We start from the raw sequence: 18,574 nt of genomic DNA, 5'->3' as shown, positions 1-18,574 counted from the left end.
CTTAATTAGCCCTCAGCCACTGCTGCTCTTTAATTCCCACTTCCCCCGACCTGCATCAGTATTTTCTTCTGACTACCCCCACCTCTCAGTGACCTTTATTTGCCCGCCCCTGCCCCTCAAACTGCCTTCTCTACCCTGTGCATCTCATTGTCCGCAATTCCCAAAATCCCTGCCTCTCGGGTTACAGATATAAAGCGATAGGGTGATGGACCGTTGCATAGAATGAATGTGAAAAAATGAAAACTAGAAAGAAAAAGATATATTCCTGTAATACGCAAGATCTATTTATTCACTGGATGTATACACATAATAGTATCTTGAGAATATACAAGCACATTAAAGTCAACAATAATATTTTTTAAATAATTACGGCAGGAGTGAAATAAATCAGATCCACAGAAGCAGTGATTATAGGAATAACCAAAGTATTTTATCAGTGTAGAACAGTCATCAATCATTGGTAAAGACATTGATGTTACTTTAACAGTACAAAATTGACTACTCCACAGGCTAACTGCAATAGTTGTTCCAATCCTATAAGACAATGATTGTCTCACAGACAAAAACTGTAAAGATAATTGATAAAATAACAATAGGTCCTTACAATTAAAGCATTTGTAGGATAGTTACAGGAAGGCTCAGAGCAGTTGTAAAGTCTAAAGAGGAACCCAACACAGGCTCCAACAATATCACCTGCATATTAATCATAGAAGCAAAAGATTCACTCCTAGTAGATCTCCCTCTGCTGGACAGGCAGAGAAAACGCAACACTGCTTCCAAAAAACAGACTCCAATCTGTGCCCAGTCTCCAGCTAGCTGAATAATGTCCGTAATGACAACTGAAGCACTAGCAGTTGTTCAAAAGCCATCCTTCAGCTTTTTGTTTTGTGATTTGCATAGTTGGGAAACCCAAACTGTGAGATCATGATATTGGAATATTTCAAAGGCATGCTGCCATAGATAGCAGCCAGCTGATTCAAACACCATGACCTCTGAAGTAGGTGCTCTGCACGGTGCCACATCCCATTGAAACCACTGTTGGAATCTTTTTCCAGATTCCTCATGTCCACTGGCTTCACAAACACTCCTGATGACTTCCCAGTGTACTTTGCAACTATGAAGTTCATGGCAATATCATCACAGTTTTGTGTTTTATCTATTAAAGTGTGGACAGCTGGGACCTGGATTTTAAATTTCTCAAGGTAAACAGTGTGGAAAAATGCAGCTCCAATGAGCACCATGGAGTAGTGGTCACCACTTCTACCTGCTGCATTTTGGAGCTCAAAACTGCCATAGCTATAAATTCCTGAAGATGTTGTCACATGCTTTCGAGGGACAAACCCCACTATTTGATCTGGAAATTGCTGAAAAACAAAATTAAGGCACATTAAATAGGTATGTTGCAAAGCCTACCTGAAGCGTCGTTGAAGATCTGCTGCTGAGGGTGTGCGCGATTTTGGCGGCGTTTAGAGGGGGCGGGTTTAAAACGCGATTTTCTCTAAGCTGTTCCAATCGAAAATGTTCAGCCTAGTTAATTATTAACGAAAAATCGCTGGAAGACCCCGTCGCAAAAGCTATTATTAGGTTTAAAGGCCTTGAATAATAGTTATAGTAGTTTAAAAATCAATCTCTAAACCCGCGACCGCCAGCAACCGCAGAGTCTCATAAAGCAAATAGCAGAAGTTAGGTTGTATATTTTTACATTAAAAAGGGCTTCTAAAGATCCCTTTATACAAAGTTTAATATTGCGAGTAGCTCAATTTGGCCCCATTATATCGCGCAGTATTTTTCTCGGCATTTGGGGCACAAATCTACCGCAATGTGAACGTTCTAAACCAGCGCGTTCCACAGGGACCCACTGGAAAGCTGATTTAAATGGGCATTTATTTACAGCAATTAAACACTAAATTCCTTCCATTTGGCCTATAAATTAATGTAAATGAGATTTAAAAATCATGTTTTATTGTGAATTATTTGTGAATATTATTTGGACATTTAGGCTATTTAAAAATGTTAATCATTTATTAAGAAATGGATAGATGTTTAGATCCAGTAATTGAAGTCTGAAATTAGCTACAATTAGGTAACTAACTAATTATATGCTTTAATTTCAGGTCATCCAAGTAAGATTATTTTATATTTGTTTCAGAATGCTTCAATCTATGATAACTGAAAATTTCATTCAGTTCTCTTAATTTTTAAGAAAGTTATGGGCTTTTGACTGTTCACGATCACAGCTTTTTTGTTATGTCCATAGAAAATCAATAGAGAACAAGATGCTCATTTCCCAGTATGAAAATGGCCATAACTTTTTAAATACTTGAGATATGAAAGTGAATTAGGTGTCAAATTAAACTTATTTTTATGCTTTATCTGATGGGATAAATTACAGACTTGATTTTTAAAATCTCAAAATTTTGTAACATTGCTACATTAAAGAAAATCATTTCAGTACCAAGCTTTAAAAAGTGAACCATACAAAACTAAACGTAAGCATGCTACCACAATTAATCAGGTTTCATTTTGAAGCAATCAGGTTTTATATCTTGATGAGGTTTCTTTTAACCACCAGCTCCCTTAAGATGAACAATTCAGCACAATCTGATCTTTCTTTAAAGAACCTTCCAACTGTTGTGCTTTTCTGCATCCTGCCATGTAGAGAATGAGGCCATGGAATAGTTATGGGGGACAAGGAGAAAGCAGAAGAGATAAAAATATTTGCAGCAGTATTTCAGTTAGACAATACTAAAGAATCAAAGGGAATCCTTCAATGTCATATCTTGACAATGAGCAGTAGGCAAACTAAGACTCGGGATCCATTGGTTGCACTCCAAAGACGTACAGGTTTTTAGGCTTGGTATAAAGTGTAAATTGTCCCGTGTGGGTGTAGGTTAGTGTTAATGTGCAGGGATCGCTAGTCGGTGTGAATTTGGTGGCCGAAGGGCCTGTTTCCACGCTGTATCTATAGACTAAAAATTAGGATCCCTAAAGATGTGGCCACAGTGTCATAGAGTCTTACAGCGTGGAAACAGGCCCTTTGGCCCAATTTCCCCACGCCGCCCAACATGTCCCATCTACACTAGTCTCACCTGCCTGTGTTCGACCTATATCCTTCTGAAACTATCCTATCCATGCACCTGTCCAAATGTTTTCTAAACGTTTGTAGCTGCCTAAACTACCTCCTCAGGTAGCTAGTTCCATATACCTACCATCCTTTGTGTAAAAAGGTTGCCCCTCAGGGTCCTATTAAATCTTTCCCCCTCACCTGAAACCAGTGTCCTCCGGTTCTTGATTCCCCCATCCTGATAAAGACTCTGTGCATTTGCCCTACCTATTCCTCTCATAATCTTATATACTTCTGTAAGAAAATCCTTCATCATCTTGCGCTCCAAGGTAGCCAGCTCAACCTCTCCTGGAGGCTCAGGCCCTCGAGTTCTGACAACATCCTTGTAAATCGGCTCTGCACCCTTTCCAGCTTAACAGCATATTTTCTATACCAGGGTGACCAAAACTGACTGAATGTTGTCTCACCAATGTCTTGTACAACTATAACATAACCTTTCAACATCTGTACTCAAAACTCTGACAGATGATGACCACAGTTATAATCTTACAAAAATACTTTATTTCTGGAAAAGGTCTGGAAAACTATTTGCATAATATCTTTATTCAAAAAGAGTGAAGATAAAAAGTGGAGAGCTTCAGATTCATTAGCCCAAATCATTGTTGGGGATATTTTCAAGGGACCACAAGTATGGGAGAAATTTTACCTTTAGGAGATTTAAAAGATCATTGTTGGATGTCAAAGAGTAATGAAAGAGGATTTTTCCCTATAAATGCTTACACTCAACACAAATTGCTTTAAGAATATTTTAAAAACCCTTGTAAAACAAATGTTTGTGGCAAAATAAAGGTCTATAGGTCATTATTTTTTTTAGATGCGCTATTCAGTATTCTGCTATTTGAAATAATCGCCACATGAATGTGGGGTTTAACAGTTACAACAAGAATATATATTTATCCTCTATTACCATACCAATATTATTTATTTTAGTCAGAAAGATTATCAAAGGTTTTTGCTAGCTCATCCCAATTTGATATTAAGTAGGTTTCCTGAATGATTGTTATTTTTGTAACTCAATTGGGATTTATCTTCTTTAGCAGAAGCACAAACTGGGAACAGATGCGGTTCAATTTATTTATGCGTGATTGAAATAAAACAGTGGTTGACTTTAACTTACCCAATATTGAATGGATGAATATTGGGGGTTAATATTCAGTGCAATAGATTAGACAGGGAAGAATTTGTTGAATGTATCCAAGGAGGTTTCCTTAAACATTCTGTGGATAGTCCAACTTGAGGAGGGACTATATTGGATGTTGTATTGGGGAAACGAGCCTGGCAAGGTGACTGGTGTTACGGTGGAAGAACATTTTGGAGATAGAGAAGGAAGTTAATTGGGGCAAAGCAGATTATAATGTCATTAGGAAGGAGCTAGGGAGATTGGGAGCAGCTGTTATTGGGAAACTCCACACGTGGCACGTGGGAGTCATATAATGGTCAGATGAACAAAGTGCAGGATCAGCATGTTCCAGTAAGGAGGAGGGATAAGGATGACCAAGGAGGTTATAAAAACCTGGCCAGGGAGAAAAGGGAAGTTTATGTCAGGTTCAAGAAGGTGGCATTAGACCGACCTGATGAGGAATATTAAGCAAGTAGGAAAGAACTCATGGGGGATTAGGTGCCTTAAGAGCCATGAAATGTCATTGGCAAGTCGGATTAAGGAAAATCCTAATACTTTTTATATGCTTGTTAAAATCAAGATGGGATCCAGGGAGAAGGTAGGACAGCTAAAGGATAAAGGAGGGTATCTATGCTTGGAGTCTGAGAATGTAGGCGAGGTGCTGAATGAGTACTTTGCATCTATATTCACTGGGGAGAAGGATTTGGAGGACAGTAAAATTAATGTGGCGAACACAAATATGCTAGGGCAGTTTGAGATTGAGATGGTGGTGGTGCTGAGGCTCTTGAAGAAAGGTCCCCAGGGTGTGATGGGATCTATCCCATGTTATCGAGGAAGGCAAGAGAGGAGATTACAGGGGCCTTGAGGATCTTTGTTTCTTCTTTATCCACGGTAAGGTCCTGGCAGACTAGAGAATGGCCAATGTCATTCCTTTGCTTAAGAAGGGAAGTAGAGAGAATCGAAGGAACTATAGGCAGGTGAACCTCACGTCAGTGGTCGGGAAACTATTGGAGATAGGATTCACTCCCATTTAGAACAGAATGGGCGAAGTAGGGATAGCCAGCACAGCTTTGTACATGGCAGGTTGTATCTTACTAACTTGATTGAGGTTTATTGAGGAGGCGACAAAGGAGGTTGATGAAGGTAGGGGGGATGGATGTTGTACACATGGATTTTAGTTTTGGCTTTTGATAAGGTTCCTCATGCTAGGCTGCTCCAGAAGGTTAAGATGCATGGGATTTATGGTGACTTGGTTGTATGAATATAGAACTGGCTTATTCATAGAAGATAGAGGGTTGTGGTAGAAGGAAGATATTATGGCTGGAGGTCTCGAACAGTGGCGTTCCTCAGGGATTTATGCTGGGACCTCTACTGTTTGTGATGTGTATAAAAACTTGGACATAGATGGGTTTGTGAGTACGTTTTTGGAGAAGTTGCAGACAGCGAGGAAGGCTCTCGTAAGATACAATAGAATATAGATCAGCTGCAGAAATGGGCGGATGGCTAATGGAGTTTAATTCGAGCAAGTGTGAGGTGTTGCCCTTTGGGAGGTTGAATGTAAAGTGGGAGTATACAGTTAATGGCAAGACTCTTAACAGCATTGATGTACAGAGGGATCTTGGTATCTACGTTCATAGCTCACTGAAGGTGACAGCACATGTAGATGGGTGGAAAAGAAGGTGTATGGTACGCTTGCCTTCTAGCTCAGGGCATTGAGTACAAGAGTCAGGAAGTCATGGTGCAGCTCTATAAGGCTTTGGATTGGCCACATTTGGCCGGAGTCTGGTCTCCCAATTACAGGAAGGATGTGGCAGCTTTGGAGAGGGTGCAGAGGAGGTTAGTTTAGCGTATTGTCACCTGTACCGAGGTACAGTGAAAACCTTTTATTGCATGCTAACCAGTCAGTGGAAAGACAATACATGATTACAATCAAGCCATCCACACTGTGTACAGATACATGATAAAGTGAATAACATTTAGTGCAAGGTAAAGTCCGATTAAAGATCTCCAATGAGGTAGAGAGCTCAGGACTGCTCTCAAATTGTTGGTAGGATGGTGCAGTGGGAGAGAGGAGAGGCTGGATGAGACTCTGTCTTGATTATGCAGGTGGCCTTACCGAGGAAGCATGAGGTGTAAATGGAGTATAAATGCTGTGATGGATCCCAATGTAATACTTTCTATGGCGCATCTGCAGAAGTTGGTGAGAGTTGTTGTGGACGTGCCGAAGCCTAAGGTTTATCAGAATGCTATCTGGGTTAGAGGGTTTCAGCTACAAGGGGAGGTTGGATAAACTTGGATTGTTTTCTCTGGAACGTCAGAGGTTAAGGGGAGACTTGATAGAAGTATATAAAATGAAGAGAGGCTTAGATAGGGTCAGCAGTCAGATCCCTTTTTTCCCCAGGGTGGAAATGTCCAACACTGGAAAGCACAGCTATATGGTGAGAGGGGGCAAGTTTAACGGAGATGTGCGGGGCAAATTTTTTTTACACACAGTGGTAGGGGCCTGGAATGCTTTGCTAGGGGTTGTGGTGGAGGCAGATATAATAATGCCGTTGTAAGAAGATTTTATATAGATGCATGGAAGGGTAGGAATAGAGGGAAAAGGACAGGTGAGATCAGGTTAACCGGGCTTCATAGGAACATAGAAAATAGGTGCAGGAGGAGGCCATTCGGCCCTTCGAGCCAGCACCGCCATTCATTGTGATCTTCATGTTCAACGCAAACATTGGGGGCAGATGGGACCTTTCCTGTGCTGTACTGTTCTATGTTGTATGTTTTCACAAAGTAGTCTTTAATTAGTCTCAACCTACCATTCCTAACATTATTTCGACTATGGCTGGATAAACTATTGCAATTCCCCCAAGTAGGATTTTTATTTTATGCAACAATGTTCTCTGCTTCTTCAGCAAGTTATCCTCCCAATCAGAAAAATATTTAGAAACATACCTGCCACACAGAATAGGCAAAATCAAGGTCGTAGGCACTAATTAAAATATCATCATCAACCATCAAGACGGCTGTCAAGAAGAAAAATGTCACATTAAGAAATAGTACTTTAGCAAAATCAGAGAATTCTTAACATGTTTAAGGTTAAACAGAAAAACTTTGGACCATTTGCCTGACCAGTTTGTTATTTTGTTTGTTTTCAACCCTGCCCGCTCACCATGTCTACTCCCACATCAATTATTTCTCCAGGATTGTTAATTATTGCCCATTAGAGTGTATAACTGGTCAGTTTAATGGCATTATATAGTGACCAACTCCAATGTTTTTGAGTGAAAAATCTTTGCAGAGAACTGCTGCCTGTCTGCTTTGCTATCAACTCCGATTTAGTCTTCCTACCATAGAGAACAATTTGAATAAACTAACTATAATCATAGGTAGACACAAAATGCTGGAGTAACTCAGCGGGACAGGCAGCATCTCTGGAGAGAAGGAATCCACATGAATAATTATAATCATAGTTATATTCATAAAATAATAACATTTAAAGGGCATTTGGACAGGTCTATGGATACGAAATGTCCAGAGGGATACATCATAATTCAGGCAGGTGATACTAGTGCAGATGGGGCATCTTGGTCGGCATGGGAAAGTTGGGCCAAAGGGCCTGTTTCCATGCTGTATCATTATATAATCTAGAAAAGGTGTTAATTAGGTGGCCTTGAAAATATTTCTGAAAAGAACATAAAAATGTGAGCAAGGTCACCTAACCCCTCAAGGCTGCCCTGCTATTTGATTCTGGCTGGTCTAACCCCGACCACAAATCCTCCTCTGTGTTCGACCCCTCAAACTTCCGAGCTTTCAAAAATGTATCTATCTTCACTATAAATAACTCTACTAAACTAGCCTCCACAATTCCTAGAGCAGAGATTCATTGTCTTCTGCAAGAAGAAATTAACGTGCCATTGAAGAGACTTTTGTGTAGGCCTATGAAGGGAATAGAGGGATATGGATTATGTGCAGGCAGGTAAGAGTTTGGCTTGACATGTTAGGCACAGGCATTGTGGGCCGAAGGGCCTGTTCTTGTGCTGTACTGTTATATGTTCTTGGTTTTAAATGACCGGTTTCTTACCCTGAACCTCTTTTGAGACTCGCACACTGGTGAAAACATCTTGACATCTAACCTGTCGCATTCCCTTTAAGATCTTATGTTTCAATAAGATGATCCCTCATTCTTCAAAATCCTAAGAACACAGACCTATCTTGTTTCAACCTTTGCTTATATGACAATCCTCTCATACCAGGAATTAGCCTGATGAATAATTTTTGGACTACTTCCAATGCTGCTATGTCCTTTCTTATGTAAAGAGACTAAAACTGTGGGCTTCAACAGCACCCTACACAATTGTAACAAAATTCCACTATTTCTAAGCTCCAACTTTTCGCAAGAAAATATTCCATTTGCCCTCTTAACTATTTGTATTCACTTGCTAACCTTTTGTTATTTATGCACAAATCATCAAGATCCCCGTTAGTTCTTTGTAAAAAAAAATCTGCCTTTTCATGAATCTTACCAAAGTGCATACTCTCACATTTTCCATATTAAACTCTGCCAATTGTTTGCCCCATCACTACCAAATCAGATACTGTGACTCTGCACAATATCTATCTGTCACATTATCTGCATGACAACTTGCCCCTCCACCTATACCAAGGTGGAAACAAAACGATTCCACAATCTAGACCACTAAAAGCAAGTATAAACTGTGAATGCATATACAAAACGGACCTTTTAAAAAGAAAAAAGAAAGGACTAAACAGTGTAAATTATCAGCTGGATACAAGGGGCTGGATATTTTGCATTGCTATAATTTCTCCACTGAGGGTAGATTTGGTTACAAGGGCACTTGCTGTGACAAATTTGGTCTCAAACAGTTTTGGAGAAAGTCACTATAGAAAATTGAAAAGAATAAGCCAGATACGACCAAGATTAACAATTCATTATATGTTACCTTTCGTTTCCAATTCGGGAAATGGCTCCAGTCGGTTCCGCATTCTATTCACCGTCTGCTCCTTAAAAATAACTGGAATGGGATGTGGCCCCAGTGAATCCCATAGATCTTTTGGAGGTTTTATTCCAACACTATTCCAGACTACTATGATTTTGTGCAGACTTGGAATGGCCTGATAATGATTCAGTAGTTTAAGAAGTAGGTCTGTCCTATTGTAGGACTGCATGATAATGGTGAAGGAATTCTGAATATCAATTTTCTGGTCATCCTGCTCTCTACGGACCACTGTCGCTCCACTTTCCACAACTTTAGGCAGTAGCGTGGTCAAGACAGCTCCCACAATGAGGACAATTAGAACGGCCATCACTAAATACGAGGGAAGAGTCCCACTAGCAAACAATCGTCTTGTAAATCTGTGAATGACAAACATAGTTTTTGAGAAAAATATTGAAAATCATGCTCATTCATTTAAGCTCTCTTCCAGATCCCAAATGACCCATCCACTGCAGTTGAGACAAATCTCCTAGAGTTCTACTAACAGGACTAATTAATAAAATTAATACATTTTAAAATGTTTTTTAGCCAAATAACATTTTTGTAACATCTGATCCAGATTTAGGCACCTTCAATAAAGTGTGTTAAGAACAAATAAGTACAAATTTACATTCCTTTATGACTGCATGTACAACCAGGATATCCTACTTTTGGGCATCAGAGTAGCCATATCATTCTTAGATATTTAAACAATTATATTATCACACCTTTTATTACAACCAGCAAGTAAGAAATCTTTATTGTCTTATCAGGCCAATAATTCTATCTAATCTCCTTTAGGCACTTGTAGTCTCAGTAAGAGTAGTAATATTTTCTACTAAGGGGTGGCGCAGTAGTAGTAGAAGAGTGGGGATATGATAGGCAGATCAAGACCATTATTTTCTCACCCTCTTTATTTGCACTGGTCAACTCATTTTTATGATACATTCCATATTATTTCTGGGAAGGCATTGTGCCTTTTAACATGGAAGTTTCTCCTAAACTTCTACAGGTGCACGGTAGAGTATTCTGGCTGGTTGCATCGTGGCCTGGTTCGGCAACTTGAACGTCCAGGAGCGAATAAGACTACAAAAAGGTGTGACCACTGCCCAGTCCATCACCGGCTTTGACCTCCCCACCGTCGAAGGGATCGATCGTAGTCCCCCCCCCCCCCCCCCCCCTCCGTTATATACAATGTTTACATAGTCTGTTGTGCTGCAGCAAGTAGAATTTCATTGTCCTGTCTGGGACATATGACAATAAAACACTCTTGACTCTTGGAAGCAAGCAGTTTGGTGTTTATCATTTTCTATTAACAGCTGTTTATTAAAACAAATATCACTGGCAAGTAGCAGGATGGCTGACATGTACTTTCAGTCAATTGCAGTCATTCTTAAAGTACAGCTACCTGTCAGTTGCCATTGAAATGTCAAAATGGCTTCGTTTTATAGTAACCATATATTTTATAAATCAGCATTTTTACTCATCCAACCTCTGGAAAAGTTAAATGTTAACCATTTATTTCCATAAAAGTCCCAGAACTGCTGAATGCTCTCAGCATTTTGTGCTTTTATTTCAGATTTCCAACAACGTTTACTCACTTACTCCACGCAAGAGGCACTAGGGTGAATTATATATAGCTTTCAAACCAAGTTCAGGCATCCCAAGAATGTAATGTGCTGTGACCTCGCTTTCAAAAAGCCCCAGAACTACAAGTACTATACCCGCAGTTGTTTTTAAGAAACCACGTTCCCATAGAAAGTGATTGGAAATACAGGGCTGGTTCTGCATGCATTTGGCTGCAAGAATATATTTATAAGAACCCGTCCTGTTTGTGCAAGCGGCGAAAACGCAACAGCCTACACAAGCGGATCTAATCTAACAGGAGATTCGTGGCAATGAATGAATCAAATAGATGAGCATTGTGCACAGTCTCCAGACACTGCAGATGGAAACCCCCAGTGAATGAAGAATGTGTGGCTGCAGTCACAGATCCCCAAACCGCCTCTACACAGCAGCAACGAGCGGCCCACATTTCCATGGTGCTTCTTTTCCAGCCATTATATTATTTTAGGCCTCAGCTTCGGGACCGCTTTCCGGAGCTGCAGACCCGGAGGAGCGGCTGTTGAAGCAGAGCAAGTGCAAGAGCAATAGCAATAGCAACCGCGCCAGGCGGGGCGAGGAGTGAGGTTGAAGGGAAGGTCTCGCCGCTTGCAAACCCACCTCCTCCACACTGACACTGAACCATCTTTGGTCGCTAGAACCCACCTCATGACACAGCGGCCCCACATCCACAACCGCAGCTCACACCTGAGCCCAAAGATCTTTGCCTGAGCCTGCAGAGCTCATGCGCGGCCACACGTCCCTCCCTCTCGCCCCCTCTCCCCACCAAAGATACTAGAGGAGCTCCTCCAGTATCTTTGCTCCCCACACCCTCTTTCATTCACTTTCAATCCCAATTCCCAGGTTTCTCACCAGCAAAGGAAATAAAGAGCAAAACAAAAACATGTAAATTTGTCACATTGCTTTACATCTAGTTAAAGAGGACAAGCCTCACAGTATGAGGTGGCCGCTTGTAACAATGCCATTTAAGGTTCTAACTTGGGTAAATTATGCTCTGCTCTCGCTTTTCATCGGCAGCTTTTGATGCAACTCAGCTGCTTAATACTTTACGAAAGAAAGATCGAAATACACCTCACCTGAAGAATGTTGGGGGTTTTTAAACACTGAATTTGCTCAAGTAAACAAGATCTCTGAGGCACACCTCTGGTCACAAACAGGCTTCTAGTCCAAAAAAACCCTTTCACCTCGATGCTCTACTTCCTTTCCATGAAGCCAATTCGGTATCCAGTGAGCTAGCTCTCCCTGGATTTCATTTGTTCTTACCTCAAGTTCAAGTGAGTTTATTGTCATGTGTCCCTGTATAGGACAATGAAATTCTTGCTTTGCTTAAGCAGATAAATGTGTCCATATACCATGATATAAATATATACACACATGAATAAATAAACTGGTAAAGTGCAAATAACAGAAAGTGGTTATTAATAATCAGAGTTTTGTCCGAGCCAGGTTTAATAGCCTGATGGCTGTGGGGAAGTAGCTATTCCTGAATCCTGACACCTTATCGGGCAGGGGCAGCCTACCATGAGGAACCTCATCAACGGTTTGCTGTACTCCATATAGGCAACATCTGCGGCTTTGACCTTAATCCTGAAGAAATAGATTGTTTCATCATTGTTACTTTCTGTAGATTTTGCAAGGGTTGGAGTTAGAGAGACATTTGTTTCAAGAATATTGTTCCAAACAAATTGAACAAAATAAAATTATTAAAATAATTTATGATTACACTTGTTTTGCACACATCAGCTTCACAACATCGCCAAACCCAACATATACTCCTTTGCTGTACGGCCCTCTGGAAGCGGGAGAAGTGTCTGAAGAAGGGTCTCGACCCGAAACGTCACCCATTCCTCCTATCCAAAGATGCTGTCTGTCCCGCTGAGTTACTCCAACATTTTATGTCTATCTTCGGTATAAACCAGTATCTGCAGTTCCTTGCTGCACATCTCTGGAAGTGGCCTTGCTTGGTTTCTTTGTTAACTTTTTAATTCCAGTTAAAGCAACAGTTTGTTCCTATATTCCGCAACATAGAAAACCATGAAGAAATTTATTTGGCCCCTTTTTTTCTTCAATGTCACCCATTTCTATCTCTTCACTAAAAAAAAACCAGAACCTGTAAAATCTATACAATCTATACTAATAAAAAATTGCAGATAGACACAAAAAGCTGGAGTAACTCAGCGGGACAGCCTTCTCTCCAGAGATGCTGCCTGTCCCACTGAGTTACTCCAGCTTTTTATGTCTATCTGCAGTTTAAACCAGCATCTGCAGTTCTTTCTTACACAAAAAACCTGCAGATGCTGGAAATCTGAAATAAAAGCAAAAAGCACTCAAAACTCTAACCGGGTCAGGTGGCATAAAAATAGAAACAAAGCTAATGTTTTAGGTCTGAGGCCCATTGTCAGAACTATATATGAATTCTGCACATTTCAATCAGCTGAATCCATTATTCTTAATTCCAGAAAACATTTTGTGCATTGCGTGCAGTTCTGATCGACCCATGGCAGGAAGGATGTGGAGGATTTGGAGAGAGTGCATGGGAGGTTTACCAAAACACTGTCTGGGTTAGAAGGTTTCAGTTACAAGGAGAGTTTGGATAAACTTGGATTGTTTTCTCTGCATGTCAGAGGTTGAGGGGAGACTTGATAAGAGTATATAAAATAATGAGAGGCATAGATTGATTGGGTCAGCAATCAAATCCCCTTTGCCCCAGGGTGGAAATGTCTAACGCTGGAGGGCACACCTATACGGTGAGAGGGGGAAAGTTTAGTGGAGATGTGTGGGACAAGTTATTTTTTAACACAGAGTGGCAGGGTCCTGGAATGCTTTGCCAAGGGTGGTGGTGGAGGCAGATATAATAGTGCCATTTAAGAGGCTTTTAGATAGATACATTGAAGCATCTAAAATCACGAGAGGCATAGATATGGTAGATGGTCAGAACCATTTTTCTAGGGTGGAAATGTCCAACACTAGAGGCCAAATATATAAGGTGAGAAGGGAAAAGTTCAATGGAGATCTGTGGTGCAAGTCTTTTACACAGATAGTAAGGGGGGCGGGGGAGCTGGAATGCATTGGCTGGGGTGGTGGTGGAGGCATGTATACAATAGTGGCATATAAGAGGCTTTTAGATAGGCAAATGGAAGTGCAGGGACGAGAGGGATATGGATGATGTGCAGGTAGACGAGATCAGTTTAACTTGGCCTCAAGTTTAGCACAAACATTATGGGACAAAGAGCCTGTTCCCGAGCTGCACTAATCTAATTGTAATTAATTTATTAGCCAAGTATGTAAAAACATACAAATATACATATGTTCTATGTGTACGATCAAAGATCCATATTACCCTGGGCATGCTCTCATTCTACTCTTAGCAACAGAAAAAGATATAGGAGTCTCAAAAGCAGGAGCAATAGGTAACCATCAGGTTCTTGAACACTCTACCTCACTCATGAACTACTCTGGTTGTCTTTGATTGCACTAAGGACGTTGTTTCTTTGCATTAGTATTGCTGTTATTAATTTATTCATTTTTTGTTTATTATGTTTTATTTATGTATATTGTGTTTATGTCTGTTACGCTGCTACAAGTGATAATTTTATTGTTCCATTGTCAGTTCCATTAAATACAAGACTCTTGACTTGATATTAACAATATGCTTGTGAATGTGCAAGGTACGATTAGTAAGTCTGCTAAAATAGGAAATATTGCAGACAGTAAAGATGATTATTAATAATTACAGAGGAATAGAGTTTAATGCACATACAGTGCCCTCCAAAAACATTTAAATTAAGAGAAGGACATTATAATTTAAGAGGGTTGTGTATTTTTTAAACATGTAAAGTGAGAAACAATGTAAAATATAGATGTGTCTCAGTATTGGGAGTCAAATTATGGAACGGGCTTAGTGATCAGTTGAAATTTTGTAGCTCTCTGTTGAGTTTCAAAAAAGCCTTAAAATGTAAAATAATTAAGGATTATAATGTAAAATGATTAAAATGTAAAATATGTAAGCATTACAATTTAGAGTAAATTTTTTTTTTTTTCTTTCCTTTGTAATGCTGATATTCTGGGTTATTTTATGGATTGTATAGGATAGGCAAAAATAAGCTTTGTGGTTTCAGCCTATTCCTTTTTCGGTCATTGATTATTTGAACGTTGTGTGAAATGGATACAGTGTTCACACAGATTGTAAAGTTTTGTTCTTTTTAATGTATGACCAAAATAAACTATTCATTCATCCATTCCATAATGTTTGGGACAAAGACCCATCATTTATTTATTTGCCTGTACTCCACAATTTAAGATTTGTAATAGAAAAAAAATCACATGTGGTTAAAGTGCACATTGTCAGATTTTAATAAAGGCAATTTTTATACATCTTGATTTCATCATGTTGAAATTACAGCTGTGTTTATACATAATCCTCCCCATTTCTGGCACCATAATGTTTGGGACACATGGCATCATAGGTGTTTGTAATTACTCAGGTGTGTTTAATTGCCTCCTTAATGCAAGTATAAGAGAGCTCTCAGCACCTAGTCTTTCCATTATCTTTGGAAACTTTTACTGCTGTTTATCAGCATGAGGACCAAACTTGTGCCAATGAAAGTCAAAGAAGCCCTAATGAGACTGAGAACCAAGAATACAATTGTTAGAGACATCAGCCAAACCTTAGGCTTACCAAAATAAACTGTTTGGAACATCATTAAGAAGAAAGAGAGCACTGGTGAGCTTACTAATCCCAAAGGGTCTGGCAGGCCAAGGAAGACCTCCACAGCTGATGACAGAAGAATTATCTCTATAATAAAGAAAAATCCCCAAACACCTGTCTGATAGATCAGAAACACTCTTCAGGAGTAAGGTGTGGATTCATGGACATCACCAGTTGCTGGGTGTCTTCTCTGATGATACTCTGCCAGGCCTGTATTGCAGCCATCTTTAGCTTATGTTTGTATTGGGGGCTAGTCCCCTTCAGTTTTCTCTTCGGCATATTCTTCAGGTGCCAATGACCACTCTCCGCAGAAGACTTCATGATTAGAAATACAGAGGTTACACTGCAAGATGCAAACCACTGGTTAGCCGCAAAAAAAGGATGGCCAGGTTACAGTTTGCCAAGAAGTACTTAAAAGAGCAACCACAGTTCTGGAAAAAGGTCTTGTGGACAGATGTGACGAAGATGAGCTTATATCAGAGTGATGGCAAGAGCAAAGTATGGAGGAAAGAAAGAACTGCCCAAGATCCAAAGCATACCGCCTCCTCTATGAAACACAGTGGTGGGGGTGTTATGGCCTGGGCATGTATGGCTGCTGAAGGTACTGGCTCACTTATCTTCATTGATGATACAACTACTGACGGTAGTAGCATAATAAATTCTGAAGTGTATAGACACATCCGATCTGCACAAGTTCAAACAAATACCGCAAAGCTCATTGGCCGGCAGTTCATTCTACAACAAGACAATGATCCCAAACATACTGCTAAAGCAACAAAGGAGTTTTTCAAAGCTAAAAAATGGTAAATTCTTGAGTTCCAAGTCAATCACCCGATCTGAACCCAATTGAGCATGCCATTTATATGCTGAAGAGAAAACTGAAGGAGATCAGCCCCCAAAACAAACATAAGCTAAAGATGGCTGCAATACAGGCCTGGCAGAGCATCACCAGCAAAGACACCCAGCCACTGGTGATGTCCATGAATCACAGACTTCAAGCAGTCATTGCATGCAAAGGATATGCGACAAAATACTAAACATGACTACTTTCATTTACATGACATTGCTGTGTCCCAAACATTATAGTGCCCTGAAATGGGGGGGTTTATGTATAAACACTGCTGTAATTTATTCATGGTGAAACCAAAATGTATAAAAATGGCCTTTATTAAAATCTGACAATGTGCACTTTTAACCACATGTGATTTTTTTCTATTACAAATCTCAAATTGTGGAGTACAGAGGCAAATAAATAAATGATGGATCTTTGTCCCAAACATTAAGGAGGACACTGTGAGTGTGAGATGTCGCATTTTGGGAAGTCAAAGCAGGACAGGACATTCACAGTGAATGGTATGGTCCTAGGGAGTGTTTTAGAGCAGAGTGATCTAGGAGTACAGGTACATTGTTCTCTGAAAGTGACATCGCAATTAGATCTGGTGGTAAAGGCGGCCTTTTGTAGTTTAGTCACATTGTTTAGGGAATTGAATTAAGAAGTTGGGACATACAGTTAGTTGTACAAGACGTTATGAGGCCGTGTTTGGAGCATTGTGCTTAAATTTGGTCACCCTACAATCTGCAGAAGGGTTTCGACCCGAAACATCACCCATTCCTTCTCTCCAGAGATGCTGCCTGTCCCACTGGGTTACTCCAGCATTTAGTGTCTATTATAGGATGTTGCACCCTGTTTCAGACTGTAGAAGGATCCCGACCTGAAACATCACCTATCCATGTTTGCCAAAGATGCTGCCTGACCTGCTGAGTTACTCCAGCACTTTGACCCTTTTAAAACAATACTTAATTCGTAGCTTACATTCCCACCAAGTTTTGTATCACCTTAAATATGGAAAGATTACACTTTGTCTTCTAATCCTAACTACTGATTTCAATTGTTAGCAGTTGAGCCAGAAAGCAGTGATTGTTACAGTGCACGTTCAGTCCAAACATGCTAATCAAAATTGATTTATTTATTCTTCCTGTCAGTGTTCCATTTAATACATAATCTTGAATCCACGCAGTCTATATTATCCACTTTACCAAGAGACATATTTTTGCAATAACAACTTGGGTGGCATATTAATGAATGCGTAAAATCATAATAATTTCCCTTCTCACCTTTACTTATTCAATTGATTTGTCAAACATGATTTCCTTAAAAAAAAAGTCAGGTAAATTATCAGGTAAGTAGAGGAAACAGTTTAAGGATGTTATCTGAGCCTCCTTGAAAAAAGAATATCTATTGATAAAGAACATGGAGATTCCTGGAGCATGACAGCTGAAAATGAAAAAGGTACATTTGGGTAGTCATCTAAGACCTCGAGTTTCTTTGTCAGGAACACAAGGAAACCCAGCCAAAATTGTCAAAGAGGGTTCAAGCTCCCAGAATGCCCGCCTACGTGGCTACTGCAACTGTGACATAGCCTGGGAGACTCACATTTGACTCCTCAATTACCTCACAATCCAGACTTGGAAAGAATACAAATCATCCTCGACATTGAGAATAGACACAAAATGCTGGAGTAACTCAGTGGGACAGGCAGCATCTCTGGAGAGAAGGAATGGGTGACGTTTCCGGTCAAGACCCTTCTTCAGACAGTCAGGGGAGAACGAGACACAGAGATAAGGAAGTGTAGGGTGTGAAAACACAACATCAAAGGGGATGCAAATCAAAGAAAATGTAGAATAGATCATTGTTACCTAGACCGTGAGGATTTGTCTTGGTAGGAGACTCAGTAACTCAACTTGTGACAAGACGACAGCTGTCTCTCTTGCAACTGGCTTGCGAGGATGAAATGCAGCCAGAATAACATTGCCTGCTCGCTGCACGGCTTACACAGCACAGCAGAGCACAACCCAGCATAACAGAGCAGAGCACAAGACAACAGTACAGTAGAACACAACACAAGACAACACAGTACTGTAGAGCACAACACAGCAGAGCAGTGCACAACACAGCAGAGCACAAGACAACAGTACAGAGGAGCAGAACACAGCAGAGCAGAGCCCGAGGC

At 40.2% G+C, this 18,574-nt stretch overlaps 1 protein-coding gene across 3 annotated transcripts; it reads right to left on the bottom strand.

The window, feature by feature from the left end:
• Positions 1 to 260: 260 nt before the first annotated feature.
• Positions 261 to 18,475, bottom strand: extl2 (exostosin like glycosyltransferase 2). Of its 3 annotated transcripts, none has more exons than XM_033027932.1 (4): positions 18,261 to 18,475; positions 9,200 to 9,612; positions 7,191 to 7,261; positions 261 to 1,364 (listed from the first exon to the last, which is right to left on the bottom strand). In XM_033027932.1, the coding sequence occupies exons 2-4, from the start codon at positions 9,561 to 9,563 to the stop codon at positions 873 to 875; spliced, it is 927 nt and encodes a 308-aa protein (XP_032883823.1). In that variant the 5' UTR covers positions 9,564 to 9,612; positions 18,261 to 18,475; the 3' UTR covers positions 261 to 872. The 3 variants fall into 3 exon arrangements, with proteins under 3 accessions (XP_032883823.1, XP_032883822.1, XP_032883820.1); XM_033027931.1 differs by lacking the exon at positions 18,261 to 18,475 and adding an exon at positions 11,501 to 11,611; XM_033027929.1 differs by lacking the exon at positions 18,261 to 18,475 and adding an exon at positions 11,456 to 11,578.
• Positions 18,476 to 18,574: the final 99 nt, after the last annotated feature.

The sequence above is a fragment of the Amblyraja radiata genome, chromosome 10 (genome assembly GCF_010909765.2).
Source record: "Amblyraja radiata isolate CabotCenter1 chromosome 10, sAmbRad1.1.pri, whole genome shotgun sequence".
Classification (NCBI taxonomy): Eukaryota; Metazoa; Chordata; class Chondrichthyes; order Rajiformes; family Rajidae; genus Amblyraja; species Amblyraja radiata.
The sequence above is the reverse complement of the archived record's forward strand: the minus strand, read 5'-3'. Positions and strand labels throughout refer to the sequence as shown.

Bases quoted from the DNA above. Each gene is read 5' to 3' on its own strand.
- extl2 (XM_033027929.1), bottom strand. From the start codon at position 11,523: ATGTGGGGCCGCTGTGTCATGAGGTGGGTTCTAGCGACCAAAGATGGT. The intron at 7,262-9,199 runs GTAACATATAAT...TCTTCTTGACAG, and splicing joins TCCCGAATTGGAAACGAAAG to CCGTCTTGATGGTTGATGAT. The intron at 1,365-7,190 runs GTATGTTTCTAA...TTTGTTTTTCAG, and splicing joins TTGCCTATTCTGTGTGGCAG to CAATTTCCAGATCAAATAGT.